Source organism: Mesoplodon densirostris, chromosome 18, assembly GCF_025265405.1.
Source record: "Mesoplodon densirostris isolate mMesDen1 chromosome 18, mMesDen1 primary haplotype, whole genome shotgun sequence".
Lineage (NCBI taxonomy): Eukaryota > Metazoa > Chordata > Mammalia > Artiodactyla > Ziphiidae > Mesoplodon > Mesoplodon densirostris.
In genome coordinates, this window is record NC_082678.1 from 3,465,697 (window position 1) to 3,488,344 (window position 22,648).

Genomic DNA, 22,648 nt, shown 5'->3' on the forward strand with positions numbered 1-22,648 from the left:
TCTCAGCCACTCAAGGTCTGTGTAGCTCAGAAATTGCCATCAACAGCCATTTTCTGAAGTACACTCAGTTATCCATTTGTTAAGTTGTTGAGTTTGGCTCAGTCTTTGTCCATTTATGGTTTTCTCTGGACCCCATCCTTTGATGCTTTCCTGAAGATAGATAAGCTCTGAGGTGAAGAGAACCGGTATCTCAATGAGGCTGTGAAATTGGCTGGGAGATACAGTTCTCTCCAGCTGAGGTTCATGGCATTTTTTCCCAAATTATTATTTTTTTCCCCAAAATCCTGTTTGTCCGTCCTCCTGTCATTCTCAGCACTGTGATTCCTCCTGACTTCTGCACCCACTACTTCCTCCTGGCTTTCTTGGCTACTTCCTTTCTTTCCCTTTTTTACTTTCTTATTTCACAGTACCAACTCTAAGATTAAAATAGTGAGTATACAGCAGAACAAAAATTACCGTTTGTGGCTTTGGTGAAAATGATTTATCTAACAAATATTCACTCCCATATTGCCTTCTTAGACCCCAAGTCCCATAAGGCTGGAAGTGGTTTCAGTTCAGTTTAACAAACATTTATCAGGCACCTACTGTGTGTACGAGGCCCCCGGGGATACAGAGAGAAACAGGTCTATAACTAATGAATTGAACTGCCCTCTGTGAAAGGGACTAGATTTCCCACCGGCAGGTTTTCTTTAGGCTTCAAGAAGTTAAATAATTAGCACCAAACTCCTTGGAGTTTACTGAGTGTATTTTAGGGAAGGATCCTTCTTAGTCCCACATCAATGCAACAATGAAAGTACAGCCCTGCCTTGTGATGGGTTTCAGCCATTCCAGCTCTGCCTGAATCTAATTCGTATTCTCCTCACCTAGACAGTCGGGGTGCAAATACTGGCCCATCTCCTTGGATGCACAGCTCTATTGGATTCTTCTTTGTTCCCCCATTTCAATCCAGGCACTATGATGTTTTGTTCATGTGATTTTTTTCATAGTGTTTTCTCTCTCTTCCTATGAACGTGAGATCTATTCTAACCCTCCTTCCCTTGCCAGGCCATCCTCCCTGTTGCCTTCTACCCAGATCCACAGCTACATTCCTTTTCCTGGGAATAGTCCCTTTTCTACTTCCTCATTCAAGGCTTCTAGCAGCTTTACATAGTAACTAAGGTCTTATGTAAACCAAAGCAAAGAGGCAAGAATGGAAAGAGAGTATTGGAGGAAAGGTTCAGGGTTCCTGGGAGCCAAGACTGTACCCTATAGAAAATGGTATTAGAGCACAGAAGAGGGAGGATATAATTCTATGTGGGGAAACAGACAAAGATTCAGAAGGTTTGTGACATTTGAATTCAGTCTTAAAGGAGCACTCCCACCTCAGAAAATGGGGATACAGATTAGAATTTCCAACCAGGAAAAACAGCATGAGCAAAGGCCTGGTAGGGTAAAGTACACGGCATATTCCAGAAGGCAAAGTCTGTTACCTGTTATTGCTGGAGTATTGGGAAGTATAAGGGGTTGGGAGAAAATGAAACTGGAAGGTAGGGTGAGACCAAGTTTTAAAGTTTTTGTGTGATGGAGAGCTTGAGTTTCATCCTCTAGGTTAGGGAGAACCATTAAAGGCTGTCGCAGGAATGTGACATTGGCCAGATATACGTTTCAGAAAGATGATTTCTGGCCATAGTATAGTGGACAGGTAGAAGATAAACCAGTTAAAAAGTGACTCCAAACCCAGGTGGGGCTTTTTTCTTTTTCTTTCCTTTTCTTCATATTCTTATCACAATCCAGTAGAGTAGTAAATAAATAGATTTGAAAATGATCTTTTGTCATTCATTTTTAAAGATAGGCTCTCAAGTGACACATGTATAAAAGTGACCTGTCTCAGGATGAGAGGAAACTACAGTGGTCCTTCAAGGTTTGTAAAAAAGACAGTTTGGTGTTTGAAATCCTCTCCTCCTCCTTTTTAGACTCTCAAAGCCATTTGAAGCACCACTGTCTGGATTTGTGGCCTGATTCTCACTGTGTCCTGCTTCCACTTACTGTGGTTCGGCTGCTAAAAAAGACTTCAGGTCGTTTGGATCTTTGTAGTTCTGTATTAAGGATGGACTCTTCGGATAAAAATAAAGCTGAAGGTGCTTCGTGATAGACATGTGTCATTAATAAAATCAGAAGACACAAGAGGCTTCCTGGGTTTAAACCGTTTTTGTGCAGATTTACATGAATTCTCAACCTTTTTCCCACCATAACACATGACCACCAACATTTATATGCCCAACCCACTTCCGTGGAACACCCACAATTTTGAAGAAACACAATTTTTTTCAAGGAAATAAAGCTCTGTAGGAATTCTTGATTACCATGATTATAATACTACATCAGACGTGTTTAATCACCGTAGACTGTGGCCTAAATAAGATACACTATAAGTTATTTTTAATTGACTTTTCCCCTTAAGAAAGCATGTTGAATGCAAATGGATGGTGTTATTATAGAAAAACTTTGAATCCATTCTTATTCTTAAAGTGAATTATTCAAAATCGCTGCCATGTCTATCAACACCTTCAACGGATCAAAAGACGCCCTGGTATCCTGATACCAGGATTGAGGATCAGTAAATTATTATATTGAATTAGTCTTTCTTTAAGATGAACTATTTACCTACCAGATGCTGTTGTTTATTCCCATTTATTTAGATGCTAGAATTAGTGTGTTGAAGTTATCATACATAGAGTTGGAAGTGCTTTTTTCTAAAACTTTCACTTCTTATAAGTAAAATCCGACTAAAAACAGAGACATGGAAGAGGAGCATCCCGGAAGACCACAGTCCTCTGTGGTAATTAGTGTGGCGCCTCTTTGTGGAAACAAGACGGTTCTTCATATGCCATGAATATCAATGGTTTCTAGAAACCAATTTGGATATTTGACTTAAAAATCTTCTTTCTTTTTAAACCAAGGCCTCTTCCTTAGAGAGTAAATGAATCAAGTCCGAGATTCCTGCATGAGCCCTACACTACAACAGGCTTCCCTTTTCTAGATAGCACTCTTGTGAAGGGGCCTTACAGACTTTGGTGACCCAGCAACATTTTTTGAGCTCCAGGTTTCTTCCTCTTGTATATTCTTTATCCTGTGTATCCTTTTATTACATTCTCTTTCTTTCTTTTTTTTTTAATTTTTTATTTATTTATTTATTTATTTATTTATTTTGGACTGTGTTGGGTCTTTGTTTCTGTGTGCGGGCTTTCTCTAGTTGTGGCGAGTGGGGGCCACTCTTCATCACGGTGCGCGGGCCTCTCACTGTCGCGGCCTCTCTTGTTGCGGAGCACAAGCTCCAGACGCGCAGGCTCAGTCGTTGTGGCTCACGGGCCTAGTTGCTCTGCGGCATGTGGGATCTTCCCAGACCAGGGCTCGAACCCGTGTCCCCTGCATGGGCAGGCAGGTTCTCAACCACTGCGCCACCAGGGAAGCCCTTTCTTTCATTTTTGTTCTTCATATCTGTTGATCTCTTGAATTTCACAGAGACCTGCCCTAGAAAGCAATTCCATAGGTTAGTCAGCCAGTACCTTACAAAGTAAACAAGAAATACAGGATCCTAAAATAATTTTTTGACATCAAGTATTAGAATAACCACACATCATGTCTGTTTCTTCTTCCATATTTAAATGGAGTCTCTCATGGGCGAGTGAGGTGGGAAGACTGTATCTTTCCTCAGGTACTTCTGAGTGTGTCTCCTCAGCTGAAGCTCAGGGTGGTGGAAAGTGCATGGGCTTTTCCAGCTGAGCAACCTTCAGCAACTCCCATAATTTTTTTTTTTTTTTTTTTTTTTTTTTTGCGGTATGCGGGCCTCTCACTGTTGTGGCCTCCCCCATTGCGGAGCACAGGCTCTGGACGCGCAGGCTCCGGACGTGCAGGCTCAGCGGCCATGGCTCACGGGCCCAGCCGCTCCGCGGCACATGGGATCCTCCCAGACCGGGGCACGAACCCGTATCCCCTGCATCGGCAGGCGGACTCTCAACCACTTGCGCCACCAGGGAGGCCCTCCCATAATTTCAGTAAGCCTTTTTTCTAGTCTGTAAAGTGGAGATGATATTAATACAGACCTCACAGGGATGCTGTGGAGCTCAAATGAGATGTGAAAATGCTTGATAAAATGCAGATTAAAACTTGTTAGGTTTTTTAAACCATTTTTTATTAAAACATATTAGTTTTAATCATTTTGTACATCAGTTATCTGCTTTTTTTCGTAGTACTTCTGCCCTAGAATCTCTCATGAATTTTCTGTATCCTCAGTATAACAAGTTTCTTCCACAGATTGGTCTGTTACCTGGATTAACAGATTTTTTTAAAGACCTTAAAACATTGGAGGGGAAACAAGAGTCCATGAAGGTCTCCTGAATATTGTCTCCTGCACTGGTTTGCTGACCACAAATGTGTGATTTCTACCATTTTCTGACGTCCTTCTGCCTAGCTCCAACTGCACTTGTTTTGTTTCTTAGCCTCTTATGTCACAGCTCGTTGGAGAACCTGGTTAAGTACTTTGTGTTCAATCCCTTCCTTTCATCTGCTATCCAATTTATTTCTCCATGAAATTAAAGCTGTTTGTTTGAGTGGCTTCTGTGTCTTTGAAACTTTTAGATCCTAAGTCTATTATTATTAATGGCTTAGAATTTTTCACCTTATATGTGTTGGTCTACATTCCTTAATAAGTGAAGCACAAAGACAGAAAACTGTGAGGATTAAGTGTAAACTCAAGTAGATATTGAATGGAACCACAGCAGTTTAAGACTTATGTAAGCCTGTCCCAAGGGACTAATGAAGGAAGAGTCATTGAAACCATTTTCCCTGTTATCATCATGTGTAGAAGATGAACACTTCTTGCCAGACACCTCAGTCATTTATTGACTGGTTCCTAAACATTGAGAAAAAAGGCAAAAAATAACCCAGAAATGCAAGAAGCTGAGGAAAAACAGTAACGAACTTATTAAAGAAGGACTCAGAAACCAAATACAAAGGAGAGGATTTAACAAACTGATGGGGGATCAGCAACCACTGGACAGGAGAATACTACACCACCCACCCTACCTGCAATACCCCCTTTCATTTTGTCCATTTGAGGCATTGTGAAGCGTATGTTTGTCATTGTGTAAATGCACACACACACACCAGTGATCTGTGAGTGAACTGAAATCACAAATGGAACTTGACCATTCCCGGCCTTCAAATATTAGATTTTCTCCAACTTCATCCACACAACACCCCAGGTCCTACATCACAGGTAGTTTAGTGAAAGAAACTGGTAAACTTAACCCTGCCTGAAATTCACCCCTGGTAACTGTCAGTCTGTGGGTTGGAGTTGGTTTGGTCTCCTTTTTCAAACAATTGAAAAGAACTTGAGGGCCTCCCTGGTGGCGCGGTGGTTGAGAGTCCGCCTGCCGATGCAGGGGATGCGGGTTCGTGCCCCGGTCTGGGAGGATCCCATGTGCCGCGGAGCGGCTGGGCCCGTGAGCCATGGCCGCTGAGCCTGCGCGTCCGGAGCCTGTGCTCCGCAACGGGGGAGGCCACAACAGTGAGAGGCCCGCATACCGCAAAAAGAAAAAAAAAAAAAAAGAAAGAAAAGAACTTGAATTAGAAGGAAAGGGGAGGATAGGAGAAGTCCACAATTTCGGGAGGGGAAAGCGTTGAACAAAAGATGGGCTTTTTTAATCATTGATTTTCATTTCAGGTTGGTTGAGCAAGAGACCAAACCAGCTACCTAGAATGAAAGTCTGTGGGCACTGGTTTTTTTCTGCAGGAGCTGCAGCCTTTTTGCAGTAGAACTTGTGTGTCCTCTTAAGCTGTTAGCGTTGTGCTGTGGTGTTGCCGACTGACTTCTCCAGTTCTCTTTTCTCAGTGGGCTAGAATGCAGCTGGTTCAATAGGCCGTGACTCACATAAGCTCCCGTGTCTTTTTTATTGACTGCTTTATGGAAATGTACCACACTCCAAAGGGTCCGCATTGTTGTTGCTGTGGGTGGCTGACTGAGGAGTCACGTTTAGTGCTGAGAGATGGACCCCTACTCTGTTGTTTTTTTACTGCAGAGCTGGTATGGGTGGGATACAGGGTTGAAAGGAATCTGGATGAGGAGAAAAAGATGTCTAAGAATTTCTTTTATCTTCATCTGCCGTGAAAGTTGGGTGGCCATCTCTTGTGGATAACACTCTTCTCGATCTTATGTTTGTGGCCCTACATCCTTCAGCTAAGTGAATCTTTCCTTTATACGGGCTATTCTGAGACACTTAGTTAAGTGCAAGGGTAGAGAGAGATAATGACACTCATGTAATTCTGTTTTGTGCTGATACAATGTGATACACCCTTAGGTTGACCCAAAGGGCCATTTATTCCCAATAAATCATTTCTATTTTTTTTTCATTAAGGTGGTGATATCTTTTTTCAGGTAATGGGCAAAAAGCCTCGATTTTTTAAAAAATTGTATGCTTAAATATAAATGTTTTTGCCTTAAAATAGCTACTCATGCAATTGTTTGTAACTTCTTCCTATTTTTACTATCATCCTGCAAAACATTTACACACCTTCTATTACATGTTAAGTAGCTCTGCAGATCGGTTCACTTGCCAGTAGATGTGAATTCAGGCATACAAGACTCCTCCTGCCTCATCACACAGGACTGTGGCTTACGTGTGCATCCTCAGGACCACCAGTTCTTGATCAGTGGGACCCTAAGCTGACACTGAAAGAGGAGAGAGCTTGATTGCCACAGTGGCTTCCCATCTTGGACTGGGGTAGATCTGGATCCCATCTGGGTTTATCTGATAGATCATGGAGGTAATGAGATGGCACTCAGAGTCAACTTTACATTGAGAACGATTCTGTTATTGTACTCACCACAGAGTGCCTTAGACATAGAAGACAATCAACAGAATAAAAATTGATTTGATCTAATTGTTTTTCCATAGCCATTCCAAACTTCACCTATAATCCCATTTTTTCCACTGCCCATAAGGGAATCCAGGCAACAGAGTTCATCAATACAGATTCCCTCTAATAAAAAAGCAAAATAACACCCCTTACAAAAACACAGCATATAAAATACTGTATTTCCAGCTCTCTTACCCTTCAGAATCTTGTTGGTAAAATGACCAAGAGAGGAAATTCAGTAACTCATTCAGTGCTCAATTTTAGCAAACCAAGTGTGACTTTTGGGGTGAGAAGGTGGTGATGGTGCTGTCCCTAGTCTCTTAAAATTAGTGACTTGGAATTCAAACATTTCTGCTGCATTATGTCTTTGTTTTCTTGGTGGTGGCATTCTTGGGTTTCAGTTGGTGGGGAGAGAAAAGCCTCATGCTGATAATGTACTGAAAGTAAATGAAATTAAATAAGCGAAGCAGTGCTCACCACTACTTCCTTCCCCCCTGGGTAATTCAATTCAAGCTCTCTCTCTGATGGCAACTCACAGGGACTGTCTCTGTCACCCCGCTGGGGCCTGGAGTCTTAACATCTAAATAAAAGTTTCACTCGAGCATTTTTTATGCTCCTGCCAGCAGGATCAGTGAGCTGGCGTGGGCACATTAATGTAATATTCATACTCACAGACTCGCCCCGCACACAAGGCAATGTCTTCCCATTTTCATAATTATAGATGTTCCATAAAATGGCGTTTAGATTTGCATTAAAAAAGGAGGTTTGAATTCTAATAGAACGTTTAACATGTCTTTTAAGATTCGGGGCATCTTTAACAAGAAGCTGTGTCTCTAAGTTTAACAAGACCTTAAAAAAGGGAAAAAATGGTGGGAAGAAAAGATGGAAACTCCAGGCTTAGGGATCCTGTTTTTCTTATCCCCTGTGTCTTTCATTTCATTTTTAGGCCTCTAGGAGCAATTTTTTGACAGCGCTGCAGAGAGGATGGGCTCTCCTTCAAAGGGCCTTCTCAGCCATACTGGGTCCTCACCCTCAGTACGATCTGCTTCTCTGTTTTCTTGGAGAGCATTTTCAAAGAGATATTAGAATTTTCAGAGGAGTGGGAGAAATGAAAGAATCCTAGACAAATGAACTTTCCTTTGCTGCTCTTCATCTGATGCGTGCACCCTGAGACCCATCTGGGAGGATTTATAGCAGCCACAGAGTTTGCTAACTGTAAAACACACAAATGAAAACAGTCCATGAACAAGGAAGTTGACAATAAGGACAAATATAGGATATAGAATCAGGCACTTAAACACCTAAAAAAGAAACTCTTCTGATCTATATATATATATATATATATATTTTTTTTTTTTTTTTTTTGCGGTACGCAGGCCTCTCACTGCTGTGGCCTCTCCCGCCGCGGAGCACAGGCTCCGGACGCGCAGGCCCAGCGGCCATAGCTCACGGGCCCAGCCACTCCGCGGCATGCGGGATCCCCCCGGACCGGGGCACGAACCCGCGTCCCCTGCATCGGCAGGCGGACTCTCAACCACTGCGCCACCAGGGAAGCCCCTGATCTATATTTTTAAAACTAAGCTTGAAACAGAAGCAAAAAGTACTTTTAGTTGCATTTTAAATCATCTTAGAATGTTATTTTTAAACAAAAAGTATTCAAAGCATTGGACAAAGTGCCAACGCACAGCTACGACTGAATATTAGTTATTGTAGATGTTAAGAAAACAATTGTGTGATTGAAAAAAATGATTCCACCCAAGAGTCTCAAGATATTGTATAGGTGACCCAGTTGATTCATATACATTGTGCCTTAATTTGGTTTATATTTTGTTTGCTTTCTAAATTTTTTAAGGCAAACCAGAAGAGATTTGGGTTTGGGGACCAAAGAGAATAAAAATAGGATTATGCTAACCCACTCCCTTCATTTCTCCTAATTAAGAAATATAGAGTTATATGTTTTCATTGTTTTTGTTGTTGTTCCTGTTTCATTTTATTTTATTTTATTTTATTTTTTTAATGTTGGGGGTAGGAGTTTTAATTAATTAATTTATTTTTGCTGTGTTGGGTCTTCGTTTCTGTGCGAGGGCTTTCTCTAGTTGCGGCAAGCGGGGGCCACTCTTCATCGCGGTGCGCGGGCCTCTCACTGTCACGGCCTCTCCTGTTGCGGAGCACAGGCTCTGGACGTGCAGGCTCAGTAGTTGTGGCTCACGGGCCTAGTTGCTCCGCAGCATGTGGGATCCTCCCAGACCAGGGCTCAAACCTGTGTCCCCTGCATTAGCAGGCAGATTCTCAACCACTGTGCCACCAGGGAAGCCCTCATTTTATTTTTTTGAGGAGTAAATTCCTGCCTCATTGTCTCTGTCCTTTGCCCCTCCCTTCTGTAAAATAAGTATAAACCCCAGTGGTGGAAGATAGATTAGGATCTTGACTGCTCAATAAATTTGTACCTAACAAGGCTAATTGAAAGCCAGGAATGTTAGCAGCATACAGTTAAAGGCTGATGTCAGATCCAGGTCTTCTCTGTGTAAAGGCTTCTACCATCCCTAGGCTCTTACCATTACTTTGACAAAACCAGAATTTGGCAGCTATTGCCAGGTTCAGCTATGCAGAGCCTTTCTTTGTGTGAACTTAATAAAAATTATGTTCACTAAGGTGGCTTTCTGTTTGTTAGAAAAAGATGTGTGTTTAGTTAAGCAAATTCTTAATTTTTTGGAGTCCTTTTCTTGCCAATCAGTACATGCTTAGGCTACCTCCCCTTGTACAAACTAATGTTATGTTTAGATAATTTTAAGCAATTTTAGCATTAGATATAATTAGGAAGAAAAAGAAAATTTACTTCCCCCCCAGTCATCTAGAAATTGTTTTATTTTGTGCCATAGATAAGCAATAGCCCATCTGCACCCCTTCATTAATGTAGATTATCTCAAGTAGCCCAAATACATGAAAATTCTGTCAGATTTCAACAAAATATTTTGCTCTTGTTCCTTTTAGGAATGGAAGACATCACAAGAGGAGCTCAAGAGCTTGATAATATCATCAAGCAAGGATACTTAGACAAGAAAAGCAAAGGTACTGATTAGACCCTCCGATCTCAGAACATTCCAGGAAGGGAAGGGAAATGAGGAAAAAGAGGGCTAGCATAAGGGGTACCTTCTCTATGCCCAGTACTGTACTAGGCAGGGGTAAGGCAAAAGGAAGGGAAGAAAAGAAAAGAAGTCTGGTGTTTGTGTGTAGGCTGAAGAGAGATGGCCCTAAACCTTCACTTCATCAGGATAGGGATTGGTTCTGCCTTGCTCACCTGGTACACGACAGGTGCTTAATAAATACTTGTCGAATGAATAAATGAATGACTCTATTTTTGTTCTCATCTCTCAGTGTGCTCCCATAAAGAGTGAAACTGTTGCTATGAGTGTAATTTTTATATCATATGTGAAGCAGCCCACTTTCAAGTGTTAGACAAGCCCCAGTCTTCAGCTTTCACTCTTTAATTAGAACAGGTTCTAGTAGGATTGGAATACCAGGTTTAACACTCAGGCAAATTGGCTTAGCACAAAGGAAGCCTTGCTCATGCCCATGGCCTGGAGTGTCATTTTGGTTTGCTGAAAGGCAACACATAGAGATCTCATGGAGAATTTTATAACTACAGGATGAGATTAGAACCTGAAAGATATAAAGGAAAAGTAGAGAAACAGCTGGGATCAGAGCAGGCAAACCTGTTTAGAACGTGGACCTGTAACTGGGTGAGTCTTCTGCACGCTGTGTCAACGTGGGATAACCTGTGGGAGTGAAAGGGAGGGCTTTACAGTCCATTAACCTCGGAAGTAAAACAATAACACACTGGACTGGGTGTTGTTGGATTTTACGGACTCTTCAGTGATTGTAGTTACCTGAATTTATGTCCCTTACTGCTGTTCTGTTTAGATCATAGTTTCTTTGGATCAGAGTGGCAGAAGCGGTGGTGTGTTGTCAGCAGAGGCCTCTTCTACTACTATGCTAATGAGAAAAGTAAGTGTTCTTCATTTGCACAGCAGCATCTCACTCCTGGATGCAAGCGCTTCGTAAATTCTCAAGCACTTAGATCTCAACTTAGCAGTCCTTGACTAACACCCATAAAGGGATATGCTTGGGAAAGAAAGAAGCCTGGGTAAATAATACCTTGCTCATCACCAAAAACTCAGATGCCAATTTAGAAATTACAGCCCCTTTAAACACTAGGATAGTGTGGCCAGCATATTAAAAGGTTACCTTTCATTATGACTAATAACACATTACCAAGGTTGAATACCTTGGCATTTAAAAAACAGAACCTCTGGGACTTCCCTGGTGGTGCAGTGGTTAAGAATCCACCTGCCAATGCAGGGGACACGGGTTTGAGCCCTGGTCTGGGAGGATCCCACATGCCGTGGAGCAACAAAGCCCGTGTGCCACAGCTACTGAAGCCCGTGCGCCTAGAGCCCGTGCTCCGCAGCAAGAGAAGCCACCACAATGAGAAGCCCACGCACCGCAACGAAGAGTAGCCCCCACTCGCTGCAACTAGAGAAAGCCCCCACACAGCAATGAAGACCCACCGCAGCCAAAAATAAAATATAAATAAATAAATAAAATTTAAAAAAAAAGAACCTCAAACACTTTATAGGCATTAATAATATAGTTAAAATATTGAAAAAAATTAATTCTGAGAAGGATTTTAGCAGCTTACCAATGGCCCAGAAATAGAACCTTTGAGTCCAAACTCTCTAAGAGCAGGCTCCAAACTTTATCCTACTGGGTTCTGGGACGTAATCCAGTGGACATGCCTAGAGCCATGGAGTGCTGAGACCCACATGGTTGCTGTCCCCTAGAGACACCCTTCAGCCAGATGGCAGCAGCTGCGAAGTGTTGACTCAAGCCAGAGGCAGCTTCTTAATGAGCCACCGCTGACTCAGTCAAGCACCGCACTCATGAGCCGTCCCTAAAAGACCCCCCATCCATGCTTAACACAGCTGCTTAGTTCGTGAGAAGGAATAGAGGATATAAGCACAAACTGGAGGCAGCAACAACTAAATACAAGCTAAAAGTTGTTATCGTAGGTGAATGCAAACTTTCAAATAGGAGATACCCTCCTACAGGGTTAGACTGACCCAGGAGTAATTCTACAAAACAAGAGGGAGATAAAGTAAAGTAGCAATTCTTGTGGGGGCTTTCTTTGTGCTCCGCCACCTTCTTACTGAGGCGTGATCCAAAGTAAATCCTTTATTGTCCTTCCAATAATTTTCTGTTTCTCCTCTCTTCCTTCTTCCCCGGACTTATTCCTCTCCCAAAGCCTGGATATCCAGTCAAGGGGATAATCAGATACCTACACATTTGCCTTTGGACTTCCTGCACTTTGGGGACTAAGGTAGCAGAAAGAATAGCTTTGCTCAGTGACATGGAATCCTTAAGATTTGCTCTTGGACTTCAAGGCAGTTACCTCACTCTGCCTCTCTGCCTGCAACAGGTATCACTGACCTTCATCTTGGGTTCACCATCACAATTCATCAGAACCTTTCCCATATAGGGGTCAAGTGTGAAGCCCTACTTGGAAATGATAGCAGCATAGCTCAAAACCTGAGTAACAAGCCCCCTGTATCCTTCCAAGCCCCAGCCCACTCTCAAATCCAGCAACTATAATTTCTCCCCTGAATTCTAGGCATACAAGCCAACCAGGTTTTATTTTCTTATTTTAAACCTTCAAACTAATATAACATATATGTCCTTGTAAAAATGTTCATTTCCCTTGCATTTTAATACTTGGTTGGCATCTCTGGATATAAAACTAGGTATCACGTTCATTCGTTCTGAATCCTTCCTACTCAAGGTGAGGAGGGAGAGCAAGAGCGAGAGGCTTGGAGACTTTTATTGGCCATTTTGCCGTCAGAGTGAAATAAAATCTGGTGACCAAAGAAACAACAAAACATTTTAGTGGCCAGTTAGAACAAGGAGAGATACTTTAACAAAAAAGATTCTGGTGTCAAAAAGCACTGTTGCATGGCTCCCTTCTCGCTAGTTACTTCTTATTGTGCCCAAGACATTTTCTTAGTAAGTATAGAGTGTTTGTGTATTTCTTTTAGCTCAACCAGGTGAGGACAGATTCTTTTTCTTTTCTTTTAATATTTTTTTCCCACTGCCATCCCTCTTATCATCATCTGCAAAAAGCAACTCATTCCACGTGACACAGGACAGAAAGCATCACCCAGACACGGGGGTTCCATTCTTCTACCTGTTCTGCCTGAACCACACCAGGAGGACACAGAATCTTTGGGAACCAACCCCTCTTTTTCTGTTTCTAATATTTTATTTTTTAAAAAAGAGAATGACAGGCAGAGTAGTCTCTCCTTTCACTCACTTAGGGTCCTTCTCCTTTTATCTCCTCCCTTATCATCTAATGATACTCAGCAGTACTCTGCTACTTCCCAATTTGGCCTCTTGCAAGAGGGATAAAATACTGAGTTTTAATTATTCTCCCTCCAGCATAAATTCCCACCTGACCAGCAGGAGGGGAGAGCACTGTAGCCCACGTGCTACCTAGGGCATAGGAGGAGAGCCTGGGAACTTATAACGCTCCCTTGCGCTGCTGTTCCTCCCCTCAAATGTGTTCTGCTGGCCCTGATGATAATGTTTCAGTTCTGTAATAGCCTTCAAGAGCCTCACGTTTTCGGCCACGCTGTCCCTGCTGTAATAATTCCTTCTTTCTGTTATTATAGATCTCTTAACATTCTAATAAATTCTCTGTCTCTGTTGTACTCTTTTGGCTAAGTAACCTTTCACGTTGCATTTCCCTCGCTTGGCAGTGATATCTGCCTTGCTGTCACGGTAGCCTCTTCTTAAGCTTCCGTAATAACCTCTCCTTGACTATTGTGGTTCCTCAGGGATGTAACAGCTGTTTCTGTGCTTTTATTTTACATCCAGAGAAGATGCCCTCCCTTGGCAGTTGCATCTCTCTGGAGATACAGGGAGCTTTCCTGTCTTTCAGGCAAGCAGCCCAAAGGGACCTTTCTCATTAAGGGCTACAGTGTACGGATGGCCCCCTACCTGCGAAAAGATGCCAAGAAAGAATCCTGCTTTGAGCTGACCTCCCAGGATAGGCGCAGCTATGAGGTAGGATGAGCTGAGGCGATGGAGCTCCTCATTCGTGTTGCAGTTTCGTTCCATGTTGCATGTGAGTGGTGGTTGCTGTGCTGGGCTCCATCTTTTCTTTGTTACCTCTCGTTTCTTACCCAGACCTTCTCTCTTGACACATCCTCACCTTTGCTATGTCGTGCCCACCCTCCTGTTGCCACTTTTATCCTAGATACTGCCTTTGCTTGGCTTCCGTCTCTTCATCCCTCCCCTTTTCATCTCACTCTGTAGGTGAGAATCTTGTCTATTGCAGCACACAATCTAATTCTTTATTCAGAGTCTCTAATTTCATGGCTTTAATTCCCACTCTCTTTATTTTTCAACTGCTTATCTTCACTTCCTTCCTTGAAATCCAGAAAAAGAGAAATCTGACTATAGAGTGAAAAATAATTCATTTCCCCATATTCATCTTGCTATCCAATATGATCTTCCTGTGTGTAGATGCATTGCATATCTCTGGAAGGATTTCTCAGTTACTGGTAGCAATGATTACTGAGTAGTAATAGTGACAACTGAGGAACTAGAGGACCTGAGCAGGGGTGAGAAAGACATTCTTCACGGTGTTCATTTTTATATATTCTGATATAATATAAAAGGGAATATAATAGGTAATGCATTATAAAATTAATTAAGGCAACAAAAAATGTCTGACTATGGGAATATAGTGATGTTCACCAAAAATATACTTTTACATGTGTGTATGTAGGTATACATATTGTTTCCTCCTTGTTGGTTATTTTTATCACAGTTTTACTAAAACAATTAAGAAAAACTTTAGCTAACTCAAGAAAAAGAGAAAAGCCATGCTAAGGTTAATATTGAGTAACCCTTTGACTCTTCAAGTTTTTCTCAGCACTCATTCTTTTATGTTTCTACAGTATCATAACCCTTATTTTGATAAGATGACCTAGGTCTTAATTATGTAATTTCAAAAAAATTTTTAAGCTAAACTTTTCTATAGAGTCTTTTGTAGATGTATCTAAGTTATTTTTAGTATTAAGTTCTTATTTGATTCACCCAGATCCAGATAAAAATTTATATGATAAGTCTAAAGCAATTTCCCTAGGCATTTTTTATAGAAATGTGTTCTTAAGAAATCAAGAATGACAATATCTATTAATAAGTTTTAAACAGGAATCTAGGTTTCTTTTTTTTAACATCTTTATTGGAGTATAATTGCTTTACAATGTTATGTTACTTTCTGCTGTATAACAAAGTGAATCAGCTATATGTATACATATATCCCCATATCCCTTCCCTCTTGTGTCTCCCTCCCTCCCACCCTCCCTATCCCACCCCTCTAGGTGGTCACAAAGTACCGAGCTGATCTCCCTGTGCTATGTAGCTGCTTCCCACTAGCTACCTATTTTACCTTTGGTAGTGTATATATGTCCATGCCACTCTCTCACTTCGTCCCAGCTCACCCTTCCCCCTCCCCATGTCCTCAAGTCCATTCTCTATGTCTGCGTCTTTATTCCTGTCCTGCCCCTAGGTTCTTCAGAACCTTTTTTTTTTTTTTAGAGTCCATATATATGTGTTAGCATACGGTATTTGTTTTTCTTTTTCTGACTTACTCCACTCTGTATGACAGACTCTAGGTCCATCCACCTCACTACAAATAACTCAATTTCGTTTCTTTTTATGGCTGAGTAATATTCCATTTTATATATGTGCCACATCTTTATCCATTCATCTGTTGATGGACATTTAGGTTGCTTCCATGTCCTGGCTATTGTAACTAGTGCTGCAGTGAACATTGTGGTACATGACTCTTTTTGAATTATGGTTTTCTCAGGATATATGCCCCGTGGTGGGATTGCTGGGTCACATGGTAGTTTTAGTTTTAGTTTTTTAAGGAATCTCCATATTGTTCTCCACAGTGGCTATATCAGTTTACAAGGAAACTAGGTTTCTTATATAGTACATGTCTTTATCTTACCCTAATAGCCAGATAATAAAAATGTTTTTCAGGAACAGTCATTTCAAGTTGATTCATTCAAAATAAAAAATTACTAAAGCTTGATGCTTGCCTGGCCTGTTTTGTGAATCAGAATGTAGAGTTTGTTTACTTCTTCTTTTCTTTGGCCCATTGATTCCAAGTCATTACCATGGTCTGTGCATTCTTCCTCTATAATATCCTTTGGATCTTTCCCCTCTGATTTACTCCTACAGCCATCACAGTAGTTAAGTTCCTATCACTTCACCCAGAGGACTAGTTAAGTAACCTTCTAGTTGTTCTTCTGTCTCTAATTTCCTCCTATTTCAGTCTCTCCTACTCATAACTATTGAAAGAATCTCCCACTCCTTTTGCTAGAATTTACAGTGGCTTCCTACTGCCTGCATTTTAAGTCTGAATTCCTAATACTCAGAGCCCTTTCATCAACTCTTCTCTGATCCTCCATCTTCATCTGTTACTGTTCTCCAGTCAAGCTGACCTGCCTACCTTCCCTATACATCATGGTCTCGTTTCTAATCTTTGGCAGCTGGTTCTCCCTACCTGAAACGTCCAGTTCCCTCCACCAGTTTCCACCAACTCTTTTTAAAAATCCAACCAAAACAGTATTCCTTCAACACGCCTCCCTGGCTTACCATAGGCAACGATAAGTGTTCCGTGTCTTCTCTCAACATCCAGCTGTTCTCAGATGCACTTACTTTGTCGTGTTCCCATGTCGAGGGTGTACGCTGTCTCCAAAACTGATGCATTGATCTGAAGTCAGGAATTTGGGTTTGCCTTTTGTTTCCTGTAAACTGTTCTCAATAAATGCCTGATGAATGAATGGGCAATCAAATGAATGAAGGCACATGAACATGAATCTGGATTCAAATCCAGCTGTCAACGTTGGGTATGCAAAATTGCCGAAGGAAAAAAATCACTTTGAGTGGGATTTTTATCTTTTTGCTAAATATTAAGCAGGCAGAGAATCCTGAGCTTTCAGCCTGACTCTGCAAGTCCACTCACAAGGTTCCTCCCCTTGAACCTCCCTAAAGGATTCACGGAAATTTTAGTGAAAGTGATAAATTAATTCACTAATTTTTCTCTAGTTTACAGCTTCTAATCCAGCCGAGGCCAGAGACTGGGTGGATCAAATAAGTTTCTTGTTAAAGGGTAAGTACTATTATTATAGAAGTAGTACTTGAGTGCATTTGCAGTTGAAGTTATATTGCATAAATATAATCCACAGGCTTCAATATATTTTTATCTGCCCATTCTCCCTATCATATCCCTCATATGGTAACAACAAATAGTAACATGGGTGAATCAGAAGGAAAAGAAACCATCAACCTGGAAATGACCTCTGATATCATTCTAGCTCATCCACCTAACTACAGGCAAATCTGTAATATTTGTAATCACCAGGAAAGAGAGGCTGAAAATCAGCTCAGCTCAATTCAGTGTCTCCTAACCCCTTACATTCTGGAAAGGAAATTCATGATACCAAAGTCATCTAGATGTGGTTTAGGGTCCAAAATCTTCTAGTTTTAGTCAGGTAGAAATCTGTACTCATCGAGGTGGCCTTCAAGGACATTGGACGTTAAAAACAAATTGCTATTTCCCAAGCCACAATCAAATGGTCCTTACTTTGGATGGGAAGAGTCCTGCCTGAAGATGTTAAATGACTGCTCTTAGAGTACCCTCTGCTGGCCAGCCTGTAGGCACAGCAGTGATAGTGGCCCAGGAAGCCTTGTCTGGGAGTGGCCTGGCAGGTAGAAGTAGCCAACCTTGAGCCTGTCACCTGGCATCAGATAACCCTCATGATGGTATACATACATCATGGCAGGACCCTGCCTCTGCAGAAAGGCAGAAACACCAACTTTGTACATGGCCCCAAGACCTAGGGAGAAGTACGTCAACCTAAAAACACCAAGCCTTTTCATCTCCGTTTTTTATTCTGCTATAAGATTTTATTGTGGATAAAAAGAAGAAAGCACCGGAGCTTTAATTACGATTGCCTGTTTTACTCAGTTTATGCCTTTGCTATCACAAGGACAAACTATTGCATCTACCAAGAGCATCACGTATAATAGACTAGAACTAGGCAAACGTGAACATTGATGGCGAGACTACAGGGTACACTCTCATCTAGGTGCATTGGATTTATGCGTGTAATATACCCCTAAGTGTGTAAACTTCAATAAAACTCCAAGCAGCTTTATTGAGCTGTACCCTATGGTAGTTTCAGAATCCCACATTGAAGAAATTATTCATTCCATTTTATTTTAAAACAAACAAAATAATGGCATATGGTTTAAGCCACAAATGTGTCTTTGATCCCTTCCTCATATGAGGTGGCACCAGAATTCAGGTGAAAATGGTTGCAAAATCTTTATTAAAAGCGTAATCAAGCCGAACAGTTTTATTATGTTTTGAAATGAACATCGGATGTCTCTCTATCCTTTCCTTCCCCAGAGCACCCTGCCAGCTCTCGCCCATCCTGCAGAGGTCCCTCAGCAGGGTTGCAGAGAGCACTCTGTACTACACATCAGAGAATGAACCTTCCCAGTTCCCCATTAAAATAAAAAACCAATCTTCCTCTCCCGCCCTGTGCCCCCCAGTGCTGTAATGGCTCAGCATCCTCTATGCAGTGACCCACTTTAAGGTCAGCCAGACTGTACAGTTGCAGAAGGGCATGGCAACCACATCGCTCAGCCGTTCCATTTGGTCTTGTATTACTGTTATATTTTTCCACATCCCACTTTCTCTTCCTCTTCCACTTTTGCCCACTCTTCTCTTTACAAGCAAACTTCTCTGAAATTCTGCAGTGAGATCATGGGGGAGATGAGCGTGTGATAGCTCAGGTATCCTACAGCAGCCACCATAGTTCCCAGGCTCTGTGTGCATCCAGAGAACCCAGGGCATCACTCATCCTTCCAGTTTTCCACTTGACAAGCAGCGCGAGGCACGCTGGCATTTCCTCTTCTGGCCTATTTTCTTCCCTTCACCTCGTGTGCTCATTCACACACCCATACTTTTCAGGGCTGCTTCGTCCTGATCAAGTTTTATCGCAAGGAAGGATTTATGTTGATGGTTTAAACCTGACGCAGTGCTAGTCTGGCCTTTTCTGTAGATTTCCTGCCACCAAGGCCCGCACTGGAAATAACAGCACTTAACCTAGTGTTTCATTTTCTTTCGACATGTTTTATTCTCATCCCTCCTCCCTTCTCCCTCTTTCCTTCCCTGCCTTATTCTTTTCTTTTTCTCCCTATCTTGATTCACTCTCATCTCTGCCCCAGCAGACCTGAGCTCCTTAACCATTCCATGTGAAGAGGAGGAGGAAGAGGAGGAAGAAGGGGAGAAGGAGGAAGAGGAAGAGACATATGATGATATCGATGGCTTTGACTCCTCAAACTCTGGTTCCCAAAGCAGACCCATTATCTTGCATGGGAGTGTGGGGCTCAAAGAGCCCATGGAGGAGAAAGAAGAAGATATTTATGAAATCTTACCAGGTGAGAAATTTCATCTTCTAATTATCTTCCTCTAGTTTAGAAACTCTTGACCTGGTTGAAGAATATAACTTTGCCAACTCCAGAGGAAGCCAAACCTCTGAAGGAGACACTGTAGGGAAGCTTCCGTGGAGCTTCTGTGACTCCCAGCACAGAAGCTCTCCCCTGCTCTGGGGGCAAGATGGATTGATCAGGGAGTGTCTTTCATCTCTGCATGTGAAGTAATTTATTACAAATGTCAACAGGTTAAAGAGTCAAGAATACTCATGTTGGTTTTCATTGGTTTACTGCGAGTTTCATCAGAATTCTCTCGTTTGAACTTATTTTCTGTGTAATTGTGAGGATAATGGAAAGTCACCTCAAATGATGAAGGATATAGACTGAAGAAATATAGATAAACGCTGACAAGCCTTTTCAGTAACACAGTAAAGCCCTGATAGAGCACAGCTCACCGTTGCCTAGCTTAGATATACCACGAATCAAATTGCATCTCTTGCTAATAAGCCTCACGTGTGCCCTCTGCCCACCATTACAGCAGGTCTACCGTACGTATTTCTTTTTTCACAAAGGCGTGATAACCGGCATCTCAAAAACTGTGTAGTCATCACTGCGCCCGCACAGCCACTTCCTGTGTGGGTAACAGCAGCTGTTGAACAGTGCAGAGCACAGTGGGGGTCAGACTGTGCAAAAAACGAAGCCTGAGCCTTTTAACTGTGAGCTAGTTAGACCATGGGAACGCTGAATCTTCAAGACCATTCAGAAGATCGCTCCTGTGGAAATTTGCCCGGAGTTCAGTGCTCTGCTGAGAAATTCAAGTTAAGCCTTAATTTATGGCAATTTAAACCTCAGTCCCAGATGAACGTAGGAGCTAAGGTGAACAGAACATTCATGCCCCTGAAGACAGGGCTGTTTGCTAAAAGGCATTGTCAGTGAGCAACTGGCATTTCAAGGCTTCCTAAGAAGAGGGTCCAACCCTGTCAACGCCACATTCATCTCTCCCTTGGGGAGAAGCCATGTCATTGCTTCCTGGGACTTCACCCACCCAGCCAGCCGACAAGGAGAGCCTGCTTCTTCTCCCAGCACTTCCAGCCTCCGCTAGTCCCAACTTCCCCAGCCTTTCTGTTGTGTTTTATTATGCAAATGATATCTTGGTTGAGGTCGAGCCATTTCTTGTGTCTGAAGTTAAAAAAAAAAAATGATAATTTCCTCAGCAAGTCATCGTCGTTAATGAAGTTTTACAAAAACAGATACAACCAAAGGAAAATAAAATTTCACAGGTGATAAATTTTTCCAATTTCCCTGGCAGAATTCGATAGGATTGTTAAATTAAGAGTGAAGGTGTCTGTTAGAAAGCAACGAGCAGTGATGGGTAATTTTATAGACTGGAAAATTGAATCAAATTGCTACATTAAAACACAGCTCCTCTGAGAATCTTCCCTTTCACAGTCTGCTCCATTGCAACAGCAGGGTGCAGAAATGGATCTAATTCACAACACTCTCTAAAAGGAGATGTACTCCCCCACTCGGCCAGAGATTCCTGGTGAGCTCACATTCCACTCACTACTGTCCAGGCTGGGGGAGATATCCAGGTGACACTCCACTTGGGGCCACAGCTGTGGAAGAGTGCTCTGGGAAAACCTTACAGAACCACCCAGACCTCTGGGGAGCAAATAAGGGCTGTTTCATGCACCATGTTTACTCCTCAAAGGAGCAGGCAAGAGGGAGCTGATGCTCAGACACACAGAGCGAAGGAGAGTAAAGGGAAAGAGGCCTCAGAAAATATGATGGGATTGAGACCATCACCTTACCCCAGGGGGGGTCAATGAATGTATGATTGGCTTCTTAACAACCATCCTTCCCGCACCTCGTAAAATCCTACCCTTGACCATGGCAGCACTACCCACACCAGTCTGGATACTGGAGTGGACTCCAAGGGCATGGAGACTGGTCGGCTTTCTCTAGGAAAGCCACTTACCCTGTGCTCACAACAACTGTCCCTCACAGGTGAGGAAGGCCACATCGTAGGAAAACCAGGGTCTCTTTCCGCAGGTTAGGGCGACGGCAGGCAACTCGCTTATTAAGTTTCCAATGGACAAGGCTGTACCCAGCCAACAGGTTCTTTCCCAAAATCTTCTATCCATCACAGTTTTTAGAGACAGCATTGAAGCTGGGATAAATTGGCATTTAATTATAATATGAATATTTCAGACACAAGTCTCCATCAGCTAGCTTCCTGTCCATGCCACTCAGCTTGTTGCTGCTGACATTGCTGTTAGTTTTGCATGTGCCACGCTACCCATCGTGGAGGAGTGGAGAGGGAACGTGAGGGAGCCTGACACTGTCTCCCCTCTGCCACCATCTCACAAGACCACCCACCGAGCAGTGGCGTGTGAGACACAGCACGGCGCTGCAGGTAAAGGTGCTCTAGGTCAGGATGGACCTGCTCTGCCACCGGCTAGCCGTGAGACCGCGAGCAAGTTACCTGCCCCATCTCTCAGGTGTGATTTTCCCACCTGTAAAATGGGGATAACAATAGTAGCTATCATAAAGGGATGCCTGAGAAGCCTGGAACTGATGTATGTAAAGCACTTAGAGCGCCGGCATACAGGGAGCATTCAATAAATGCTGGCTATTCTCCATTGGGTGGTATTTAAATAGGAAGTGTTACCTCCTTGAAGAATTGGGAATCGGCTCATTCCCCACCTTCACCAACCAGACCTGAGACAGTCCGGTTGGACATTTTCAGCAATGTGTGTGAAGCAGGTGAAACTGAAAATCCTGAGCAGATGGAAAGTGGATCATGCCTTCTGCTCAGGCCCCATTTTTACTGCAAGGACAGGTGCTGGGTGGAGGAACAGTCGACAGTAAGGTTGGATTGTGCTAACATTGCATACCCATCAATAGTCAAATGACTTGGGCCTCTAACATGTGTCTCATGATAGCAGGTAAATGTGCTTTGTAAATGATTTTGCTTCTCCTTCGTCTTTGGCATGGGGCCTATACAAGCCTCATCGTCTCTATGTGGAAGGCAGTGTAAGTGAGATCTCCTCCCTTCCAGAAAATAATTTCAATGGGCTTCCTAGCTGAAAGAAAAATGCCTGTAACACATTCCAAGTCAATACAAAAATGTTTTTTCCTAATCAAAATAATGTATGGATCATCAAGTTAAATG

General features: G+C 42.4%; 1 protein-coding gene across 1 annotated transcript in view; it reads left to right on the forward strand.

The window, feature by feature from the left end:
• Window positions 1-22,648, forward strand: part of SKAP1 (src kinase associated phosphoprotein 1) — a 269,272-nt gene that overhangs the window by 212,404 nt on the left and 34,220 nt on the right. Inside the window, exons 5-9 of the mRNA XM_060081646.1 lie at window positions 9,889-9,966; window positions 10,819-10,902; window positions 13,889-14,013; window positions 17,077-17,140; window positions 19,270-19,479. Coding sequence (XP_059937629.1) covers window positions 9,889-9,966; window positions 10,819-10,902; window positions 13,889-14,013; window positions 17,077-17,140; window positions 19,270-19,479 — 561 coding nt within the window. The remainder of the gene's footprint in view (window positions 1-9,888; window positions 9,967-10,818; window positions 10,903-13,888; window positions 14,014-17,076; window positions 17,141-19,269; window positions 19,480-22,648) is intronic.